General features: G+C 34.9%; 1 protein-coding gene across 4 annotated transcripts; it reads right to left on the bottom strand.

The window, feature by feature from the left end:
- Position 1: 1 nt before the first annotated feature.
- LOC139132831 (deoxyribonuclease TATDN1-like) lies at positions 2-10,389 on the bottom strand. Of its 4 annotated transcripts, none has more exons than XM_070699094.1 (13): positions 10,296-10,387; positions 10,173-10,193; positions 8,504-8,548; positions 7,728-7,777; positions 7,016-7,079; positions 4,997-5,143; positions 4,361-4,403; positions 4,045-4,130; positions 3,616-3,656; positions 3,037-3,113; positions 2,708-2,778; positions 1,742-1,874; positions 2-809 (listed from the first exon to the last, which is right to left on the bottom strand). In XM_070699094.1, the coding sequence occupies exons 1-13, from the start codon at positions 10,351-10,353 to the stop codon at positions 707-709; spliced, it is 939 nt and encodes a 312-aa protein (XP_070555195.1). In that variant the 5' UTR covers positions 10,354-10,387; the 3' UTR covers positions 2-706. The 4 variants fall into 4 exon arrangements, with proteins under 4 accessions (XP_070555195.1, XP_070555193.1, XP_070555194.1 ...); XM_070699092.1 differs by having other exon boundaries at positions 570-809; positions 7,668-7,777; positions 10,296-10,389; XM_070699093.1 differs by lacking the exon at positions 8,504-8,548 and having other exon boundaries at positions 570-809; positions 7,668-7,777; positions 10,296-10,347.
- Between the last annotated feature and the right edge of the window lie 1,096 nt (positions 10,390-11,485).

The raw sequence follows: 11,485 nt of genomic DNA, 5'->3' as shown, positions 1-11,485 counted from the left end.
CCATTCATACATTCATTCATTTTTCAAGCACCAGCAAAGTCCTTCTATCCTGAGTGTTACTACATCATGCATTGAATGGCCAGGTTCTTAATTCTCCCAGGATTTTATAAGTATTCTAGTGAAATATTTAAATTTACATATGGTGAGCTTCTCTAAAGAAAAATTCATGAGGCATTGTACATATCTCATTACATTTCCCAGACTGGTATAAGTGGTCTACTAGTAAAGGCCTCTCCTATCTTTGAAAATTCAATGTTCAGTTCTTGGTGAGAATAGTGTTGAGGGAGTAACCGTCCCAGTAACAAAGTTTATTTCAGTGGGTCAGAATGACTGCATACTTTCCCATCCCAAATCACGGTCCGAGGGACCGTGCCCAAATGATCAAACTTGATACTCTCAATCATATATAAATTCATTCAACCATAATGAAGACTATCTTCATATCCAACTTTATTTGGCCACTGTAAATTACATTGTACATGATTAAATTTGTGAGAAAATGCAATGAAAAGAGAGACATCTTTAATGTTCAAGACCCACATGTGTCTTGATCATGGAAATGAAGGATACTTAAGACTGGACCATAAAATTACAAAATTTATAAGAATAGCATCTGATCAACAAAGCAAGCTGTTCAGCAATTATGCAGCATTACTTAAATGATAATAATACTCCTCCATGCAGATTGACAAAAACGTTTTTTTTTTCACCTTTGATTGAAAAATAATGTTTCTGTGTTTTCATAAACAGTTGCAGCAAGTTCAGTGATATCTTCATTTCTTGCACCAGCCATTACTTCCAAAACTTGACTGAAATGAAGAAGAAGAAATAATTTTATTGCAGTGTTATACCATTTGCAGAACACTCATTTTACTCTTAGACCATTTATACCAGTTATTTCACCAACAGAAACGTTCAGTCCATTAAAGTATCTTGTTGAGGGAAAGACAGTGGTCAGATGTCTTCTTATGTTGTTTGATTCGAAAATGCAATTTTTCAAAACATAGAGCAGGCAATGTCTCATGCCCCCATTTTACTATGTAGTATTTATTTCCCTACCTACTCTTTCTTCACAAAAGCGTTGGCAGTCTGACAGAAATGTGTATATTTTAGGTAACTGATTTCCTTGATTAAAATATTAAAGCAAAAGTCGTCAATCCCTTGACCTGGTATGAGTTCTTGTCGACACTGACTATCAACATGACATTAGTCCTTTGTTCTCTTTTAAATGTTTGTTGTCCAGTCAATTTGTTTAGAGAGAAAACAGACCAAAAAAACCTGACTTTGACATATGTCACATTCACATATCACAACATGTCTATGATGCATTGTGTCATTTACCTTTTCATGTGCTGTACTCTGCATGTACAAGTTGTGTGGTTAAACCAAATCATAGAGCTCAACTGGTACTTGAAAGACTGATTCATGCACATAATCCCAAAATATGAAATTGACTAGTGTGCAAAACCCATCCCATAATATGGGATGTTATACATTGATGACTGAGGGCGCTATGCCTTTGGTTTGCACATCAGCAGAGTGTTAAGTTTTGTTCAAAGAATGAACTGTGTTTAATTCTTCCATTCAAGACTGTACATATGAAGTTTATGTAACTCTTCAGTTTCAAGGGAACAAGACAGAACTGTTTCCAGGGAAATAGATATCAAGAATAAGGGATGACGAAGGGTAACTTTACGAATGTTAAATATTAGAATCCCAACTTTAAATATGATTTACTCACATAATATTGCACGGTTCATTGCGACTTTTCACATGGAAGTCTTTCTCCCAGCGTTCTTTCTTCTTTGTTGGAAAAGTTGTTTTGATATGTTTGGAGCCTGCATGTGATGGCCTTATCTCACACCATGGAGCGTCTTGTGAAAATGACACAAAATGATATTAAGATATGCTACAGTAACACTTTCAATGTAAAATTTCTCTCTTGAATACTGGCAATAGTTAACTTCTCTGCTAGTTTTTCACACTTCCTGTTTCATATATCTGTATGAATTTTGTGAATAGCACTGAATAGAAAAGAAGTGGAAAAACATTTTGTTAAGACAAGAAAGAGTCAGCTTTGCTTAGAATGCAAAGTGGCAGTATCCTAGGCAAGAGCTGGGCAATGCTATTTGTGTGTGTACTACTGGAAGTTCAGCACATTTAGTAAGTAATTCACAAAGTGAACACGAAAATTTAAATGTTTTGCACATACTTCAGTCAGCAGAACTTTACATGTTAAATATTCTCTGTTGTGATCAAAACTTCAAATCAAGGGTCAGTTAATAAAGTTCTGGCTTGAAGACTGGTATTTCAAATTCAAAATGGCCATCATCTATTTTCATTATGTGGGAAAGGTTCACTTCTTTATTGTTAAAAAAACAAGATTGTGAAAGCTAAATTTTCCCAATTGGTTAGAATATGTCAACACAAGCTGTGGATTAGTAAAGAATCTAAGAGTTTGAAAGTCTGAAAATTTTGTTCCAAATGATAATACCAGTACAATCTGCCTTGATTCTCCTGAATACATACTAGTATCCAAAGAACACTTGAAGCCACCTACATATACCAAATAGCTTTCAGTGTAAAATTAATGAGGAGTATAGTTTCAAGAAAAGTGTGTGGGAAGTTATATTACTGGAACTTATGGCATTACGGAATGTTTGGTATATGTCTTGACTTAGATACATGTATCTATGGCAACACTGACCTGTTTCTATCATCAATCTTTCCTTTGGTATTGAACACATTACTTCAATATTCTCTGCAGTTTTCAGAGAACTGTAGTGATGAAATGAAGAACGTAAAAAAGGCAGAAAATTATTAACGGTAACATAACATGAGGGCAAGAGGCCTTATGAAATGATATAGTAGGTTGAACAGCAAAATTTGGATCAAAACTCATTAGGGATGAGTGTGTTTTTTTTCTGTAGGTGACAACAATGTTGTATAAAATTATTTTGTTTTACTATTTCTCAAAAGCAGTGAAGTGTATTGTTTTTTAGCCATGCAAGGTGTAGAAGTAAAACATTATCTCACCATCCATTGATGCCGATGTAGAGTCCCATTTCCAGCAAAGCCTCCGCTGCTTCCTTAGAACCATCAAATGTATGAACCTACAAAATACAGAAATTACATTGAAACACAGGATAAAATTGTTTTCCTAAATATAGGTAAGATATACGTTCATGCTGAAATTTCTCTTCAACACCTAAATACCCATTTTACACTTTACATTAGTCTAATCCCTGCCACTATCAGTCTTGTTCAGTAAAATATCATTTCAAAACTACCGGTATGTCATTTTCACTGGTAATGCAGGATTGTCAAGTGATGCATAACCATGATGTCTATTAAATTTCATCCATTTTTCAAAGATTTCAATCAGCAAAATTTCATGCCTCGTTACATTATAAGGAATAAATACAGATCATTTTGTTTATGAGTGAACGACAGAAAAAAAATCCTTCTCCTTATTCAACTTTTACTTTGTTTCGAGTTATTTAACAAGACAACCATATTTACATTACATATTCTTGTCAGTCGGTTACATGATTGGCCTGTCAATGATGGGCTAGCTTACTCTGTGTCTAGTACATGACTAGTCAGTATACTTACCACTCCTCCAACAAATCTATCTTGATTTCTTTTCAGAATGTCTAAATAACGATAAGGTAAAAGAATAAACAGGTAACGTTTACAAAATTACAATACAGCAAAAGATATTTATTTTTGTGTTTGTCATCATCACAGTAATTGGTCATCACAGTATCAACCCTATCATCATTAGAGTATGGTATGTTCCTATTGTTTCTGTTAAAGGTAGGGGACTCGATCCCAGGGATCAACTTTGTTCTAGTCTGTAAGAGGATTATGAAGGTGTCATAGTCTTTTGTTTTCCATTGAAATTGTAATCTAGTAAGTAAATTTCCTGGCAAGACAATCTGACGCCTGAACCATGCCTTTAAAGGGTTGGACCTCTATACACTACATCCATGTACCTACAACTTGCTACACTACATACTGACAACTTGCTACACTACATACCTATCAAATCTGTGTGTGAGTTTCTACAGTGAAGAAACATTGGCAGCTTTGTTTGCTCTGCTAGAAGAAACTGCTTTTCAAAATATCTGCAAGAAAATCAAGAACTATGCACTAACAGAGGTTGTTGTAAATGTTTTCTACAGTATTGTTACAGCATTAAACAGTCTTTCTACTATGATGTCCATTGTGTTTAATAGTCAGATTGGTGTAACATTCTGTAAAATTTAGGTTGAAAATAGTTGCAGCCAAGTGACAGAATAACGAAAATTATGAAGGTGGTGTTATTCAAACTATCGTGGACTGTACTAATACTTACTTTAGTTGTGTTTCTTTAGGACAAAACTTAAATCTGTCATAATCTGTCAAAGAAAAGTGAATTGCAACAAGTATCAGTTAGTATTTCTCTACCGGACAAAAGTGATGGCATGACATATTCTCAAAACAACTGCTGTGAAACAAACAATTTAGTGCTGCTTCCATTATGTTTAGTAAGTACAATCATGAGTAAATCATAACAATTACTAGCAACTGCCTAAAGCCTATCTATTGTATAATAATATATTATCAGGAATTTTACCTGAAAAGAGTAATGTTTCAAATTGTTTGAGTGATAAAACAATGAAGTTGCATAGAAAAGAATTTAATTTTCACTGATTGTTCCATTTTGTTCAGTTTCTCTACCTCTCACTTATAAAAGTCATTTTCTCCCATGATATTCACTCTTACATGTAGAGTCTATCTATGTTCTCAATGTTAACTTATCTATCAAGTCAACATTCTCCAATTCAAGTATCTCTTACATATGACCTTACATTCTGCATGGATGATAGCTTTAATTCATGTACTGAATCACATTCACCATCGGCATAATCTTGTAATTTCCAAGTCCAATTTCTCCACAAACACATTCTCACACATCAAAACCACATTCTCTGAAGGCAAGATGTCTTACCAAGTCCACACTCTCCAATGGCGATAACTTTATCTTTATTGTCTTTGACTAATTGCAATAAATCATTGAGGTATTTGTCAGGGTCGTTGTTTTCTTCAAATTCAGTGCATCTTGTAGGATGACATCCAACTGTACTGTACAGCTTATCTGAAGGTTGATCCAATTATTAGCATTTCATTTAAGACTGTATTGTACATGTTTGATTTCACTGTGAAAGGGTACTCAGCAATATCACAGCTTTTGACGTCCGTGATTTTGAGACTGCTAACAAGATAATATACCAAACAGACGATGAAACTTTCAGTTTCTTTACATAGACATCGCATGAGTAGAGATAAAAGGTGTATTTTACACAACAATTAAAATTATAACATAAAGAATAAACAATAACATAATTGTGAGGAACAGTCACTGCGGCCCAAAAGCATGGCTGAGTGTCCAGTACTCCGCGAAGCATAATTCCTACTGCACAGCGCTATTGGCCGGTCGCTATTGACAACGGCGAACATTGTATCAATTTATTTTCAATAGATTATCGATCGAAATCTGCTTGGGTGCTGCTTGTGTAATTCAGGTCACGCCATGAATATTTCAAAATAACCTGCATATTTTGACTTATTTACCATAACATCAAGGTTTCTGTTGGTTTCTTGTACTTAAATGAAATTGACGACACTTTTTTCAGTTTTTGTGATACTTTTACGTTTCAGTGTATTTTGGCGCGCTTTGGCCTAGTTTGCCGCCACTGTGAGCCGGGAACGACCGGCAAGTATGCAACACAACAATGTATCAATTTCCGACAAAAGAATATCGATCGATAACGTTCACTGCACGATTGCAGTGGAGACCCTGCGTTCGTTTGCCTCCGTTCTGTGTTATTTTTTTCAGTTTACTGGAATTTTCATAGTTCATATTCGCTAAAATTTTGTGTAAATTATGACAACTTTACAGGTATTTGGTCTGTACAACTTAAGAGACGCTTACTGATTACAATGCGCCAATTTGAGACCCTTGTTCTGTGTATGTAAACGCCGTCAGATCGCCATTTTATTCCGGCAAGAGTATATTTCAGTGATCGGAATAAATAAAATGCAAATAAAACAAGTTTCGTGAAGAAATTCAAAAATCTAAAACCACAGGAATTTTGTATATCAATCAAAGGATCGCCGTGCCGCTTTTCACCATCATTGGTTCAGATTTGAAAAATTTGAACCTGAGAGAAGTGTGCAACCTGTTCGGTACATTAGACGCCATTGTTTTCTATGGGAAATCGAGCTTATTCGCCACATCGTAAAATGAAAAATACATCTGAAAAACCCGCTGACTTAACTTTTTCATTTCGCTGTTATTTCTTACAATATTTCAGATTACACATCTCTTGAAGGTTAACTAAAAGTCTATGATTTTACTTTTTTGAGTTTCTCTCTTGTTTTTCTGAGATGACGAGTTAACGATCATTTGGCTGTTGACTGTGTTTTCACCTATTTTTGCACATGACTATTATCGCTTGGGTATTTTTGGAATTCCTCCTTCAAATTCTTGCCAAAATACTATAATGGAAAGGGCAACATGTAAGGGAAATGGAATCTGCAATTCTTTCATAAATATTTACCTTTGCAGTGAGGAAATTCGGCGAAGTTTTTAACATGACGTGGAAGGTGGATTCGACCCTCTGTACGCGTACTTCGCGTATGTGTGGCGAAAAGTTGGGGACGCTTTCATTGGACAAATGAGGGGCTTTTGGGCTGCAGTGAGTGTAATTCTTTTTACATCAAATTAAATATTGTGAGTATTTCTGATAATGTACAGTTTCAACTTTATTTCAAGATAAGTAACAGTGGATAATGTAAATGTGATGCTTGACATCAAAAAAGTTCATATTTAGGATAAAAATTGTCATGGGGTGACAGCTTATCTGGTGGAGGATAGTTTGATCTGCAAATACTTTTAACTAAAGTCAGTCTACTGATAGTGAACTTTAACCCTCGGGTGAAAAACAAATAACCAATATCATTTTACCATTTGTCTTAGCTAGCTCCAGTGCCTCTTTGCTGTCAGTGAGATTTCCACCGGTAACAAAGATCTGTAAATTAAAATGAAGTGTTCATTGTTAAAGAATGGTAAATTAATGAGCAGAATTTTGAACATTAATTGATTGACATCCATTGTCAAATTGACATCATAGAGCTGTATGTTCAGTGAACTGTTGCTTCATGTATAGATACATAGGTGAGTGATTCAAAATACTAGAACCAGTGCATGACCTGAAATTTGCTGTAGTGTTTTGGAAACAATACATTGAAACTAAAACTTGCTATCTGCTAATGTTTACATACAAAGTTCTCACTTATTTACAGATGATAATTTTTAATCGCTTATTGAAATGAACCTTATACTCATTACAGAGTGATACTTTTTCTAATGATTCATCATGGTAGTTCTAGCCATTACATGTATATCATACTGTATGAGATAGTGCATGCTTGTATCTATCTATGATACACATTGTGTAATACTTGTTTGACACTCAATAAAGCAGTGTTTTGTTTCATTCCATCTTCTGGCAATGGCACTTTTTGAGTAAGTTGCTATGTGTAAATTAACTTTTGTGTACGTGTTAAGACCATTAATGTTGTCAAGACATGGATTTGTTACTACTAATATTATTTACCATGGTGATGGTGTGCCTGTGCAAATGATGATAATGGTGTACTGTAAGGATATATATTACCTTCTGCACACCGATGTCAAACGCCCTCTGCAGAACATCTACCAGGTCATCTACATACATATGAAAAAGAATGACTCAGTCATTTTCCAAAAACACAGCATAATATATTAAAAGATTTAAGTGACAGTTTTGCATAGTTTCCTTTTGATCCTGTTTGTCTATGATCAATATTGTTTATCATCAATAAATTGAGCTTGGGAGGATCAGTTTGCTACCTAATAGATAAGGTATTTTTTGTCTTATTTATTTCCCAATAAAACCAGAATACTGCTCAGAACTAACCAAGCATTAACCATCAGCCATTGATTACCTGTCCATGCTGATGATTATTTCATACTTCAAAACAGTGAATTGCGATGAATTTGATATTCATGGAAAGTAACACATAGTATGAATTACACAACCCCTGGTATGAGCCAACATGACCGAGATGAATTAAATGCACAGTACCACACATAAAATGGAACTTGACAGAATTGTTTTGGTCTAAATGTTTCCCGGCTAAATGTCAATTAACTCCTACACAAGCTGTGGTTTGTAAAACCTGTAAAACAGATTTGGGTAAGAAGGAGTACCGGTAAGTCAAAGTTGCACACTTTTTCTTCAATTATGATTGAATTCTGTCAACTTATACGTAAATGGATTTCTGCAGAGCTTTCTTTGCCAGCCTACTTTTTAATTTTACGTTATAAGCACGGGAAGACAGACCTATAATAGTGGACACACAACTAACTTTGAATGACATAAGGAGAATTTTAGTTTTGATAAAACTTTACCTTGATGTCTCTTTGTACCATTGTACACACCACGGAACATTGGATCTGATCATTAGTGAGAATCAAAGATTACAAATTAGACATGGTCTTCTTTGTTAATTCTGCACTTTTTTTACACTGAGCAACTACAGCAGTGATAATGATTGGAGCAAACCTTCAGACAAATTACCAAAGTATGATAACATTTAAGCTAGATCAACTTTACCTCTAACTGCTGTGAAAATGACTTTAAATAATCAAGTTAACATGATAAATAAATCATATTTTCACTATTAAAATGTTCAAGAAACAAAAAATAAACAACATGGGTGTCTTGTATATCAGAAATCAAGTCACCTAAGCCTTATTACCTAGAGTAGTGAAGAAAACATGAATGTATCTTATTGCTTTGCAAAGGTAATTATCAATTGTGGAAAGTTTGCCAGGATCAGATTTGCGTATTGAATTTTTTCTCCTGATTGGGAGATTCCTTTCATTTGGTCTAGAGTGTTTTGCAGCTTTACCCCACTCTAAAGCCCTTCAAGCTTGCATTGATGTGCTTCCTCTAAGAAAATTAACCCTGAACGTTTAGGTACATGGGGTTCTAAAGGAAGTCTTGCTGCTTCCACAACCAAATTTCAAACTGGCCACCCAATGAAATAAATTTTCATTAACATGAGTTAATGAAAATGGTAAGCCATGGACTTGGACTTGAGGGTGGCCAGTGGGGCAGGCAGTGTTTGATAACCACTTGAACTCATCATGCCTTCAATTCAATTACCATGATATGATGTTTGTATATTCTTGGCAATGCCACACTGTAATTATGAGATACACTGTTTACCAATATCTAATGACCAGACAGAACTGACAAATCATTGCTTAAGAAAGAGGAATTCTTGAATTCCCTGGAGTACCTTTTCCTGGGGTAGTCATATTATCAGTATCTACTGTGACGACTATTTGGTGTACAGTAGTTAAAGAGGATGCTCAATGGTTAGTCTGTTCCATTAAATGGTCGCCATAACAGAAAATATCAATTGTAAGTGACCAGAAGAAGGTACATTTACTTAGGCATTTTTTTTCGATTTGTCAGTTCTGGTTGGTTGATTGTTAGGGATATAAATGCTCTGCCTCACTAACCAACTATGCTCTCACCAGGAATAATATAAACATTATGATATATGGTGGTAGCAATGAGGGCGTCATGCAGCATAGCCCACCCCTGTGAAATTTTGCCTTGGTGTAAATTATTATGTTGATAAATAGATAGATAAATAAATAAATAAATAAATAAATAAATAACTACCTGAATAATACATGATGAATGGTGAATCCGATTGATTCTCGCCAGTGTACAATGAGTATGATACATTCTCACCATGAACATTACCATTCTCACTGTGCTTGGTGAGAATTTCCATTCTCACCGGCGAGAATCTGTTTTGAATTCTCACCAAGGAGTCTATTTCTCACTGCTCACCGGTGAGAATTGATTATTCTCGCTGGTGAGCAGTGAAAATAACAAGAGATTCTCACCAATTGCGAGAAAGTGTAACTTTCTCGCTCCAGTCTCGCAATTTTTTTGCTAAAGTGTCTATCCCACATCCGAAATTAATGGTACTCCCCCTAACACCTGCACATCTCTGTGAATCAATATTTAAAGTCGACATTGTCGTTTAGAACTCACCCGTTAAATTGACACCGATGTCTGAAAGAAAAAAATACATTTTTGTTATTCGTTTTTTCACAAATATAGGAGGATAAGCGGTTTTCGAATGCGAAACGTACAGGCTAGATAAAATTTACGAACCGATGAATCGAAGCGCTGTTTTCATGGGCGCAGCCATTTTTAAAGTTTGACAGAGCATTGTGGGAAAAATGGAGCTGGCACAACCATTCACTTGAGAGGGAAGAACACAGGAGACGCCAGCCTGAGGGATCGCAAAAGGTTTAGAAGCAATTCGCTTTGGTGTTGATCAAAAGTCCTAAAATTACATATCCTTCCCTGAAGTATGATGAATTCAACAGTTCATCATCATCATCATCACAGGTGTCCGGAGTTGCCGGTGTCTCTCTATGCATGTACACCGGCAACTCCGGACACCTGTGATCATCATCATCATCATCATCATCATGTATGCCCGCTACGTACGTGTGATACAATGTCTGTGCACGCGTGAAGTATTGAATTGATTTTGTGGTGGCTTGCTTATGCTGTTCCGTAATCTACCCATTATAAATAATTTTGATGTCGGTTTAAACTAGAATAAACATTTACATATTTTATGGCGTCTCATCTATGACCCTCTGTTGCTTGTCACGTTATAACAAACTGAAGTTTCCCCAGGCTTAGAACTGAAATCACAAGAAGCCTTTACGCAGAAATATATTTTTGTGTGACATATACCAGTTTAAAGTATACACCCTACTAATAATCCATTGGAAGACTGTATCCGTCGATAAACCTTCCCGCGGATCACGTGATAGCTAGAGTTCACAGGGCACTGCAGGAGATTGTAAAACAATATTCGTCTAGAAGTTATTATATATATATATTATATATATAATATATATATTAATATATATATATATATATATATATATATATATAATTACACACATTTATTGCTTGCTTGTAAATATAGGATTTACATCACTTTTATGGCAATAAAAGTGTAATAAAAAAATAAGTTCAAATTTTTCTTCAAGAAAGATAAAGTAATACAGTATAATAGTAGAAGCTAATAATAAATATAACTAGGCATTTCTTTGTTTATATAAAGTAAAAATATAATCTGGGAGTTGTTCATTAAAATATAACTCTTGTTTTGTTAGTAGAGAAATAAGCTGATTTTCAGTTGTATCGTTTGGGAAATTGATTTTACGGAAAAAGTTCTTTCTTTGGACTTTGTATTTCTGACAGACTAATAAAAAGTGTGTTTCATCTTCAATACTGTTGGTGTTACACTGATTGCAGTATCTTTCAGTAATTGGGGTTTT

The sequence above is a fragment of the Ptychodera flava genome, chromosome 5, assembly GCF_041260155.1.
Source record: "Ptychodera flava strain L36383 chromosome 5, AS_Pfla_20210202, whole genome shotgun sequence".
Lineage (NCBI taxonomy): Eukaryota > Metazoa > Hemichordata > Enteropneusta > Ptychoderidae > Ptychodera > Ptychodera flava.
Note: the sequence above shows the minus strand (reverse complement) of the source record. Positions and strands in the feature narration are given on the sequence as shown.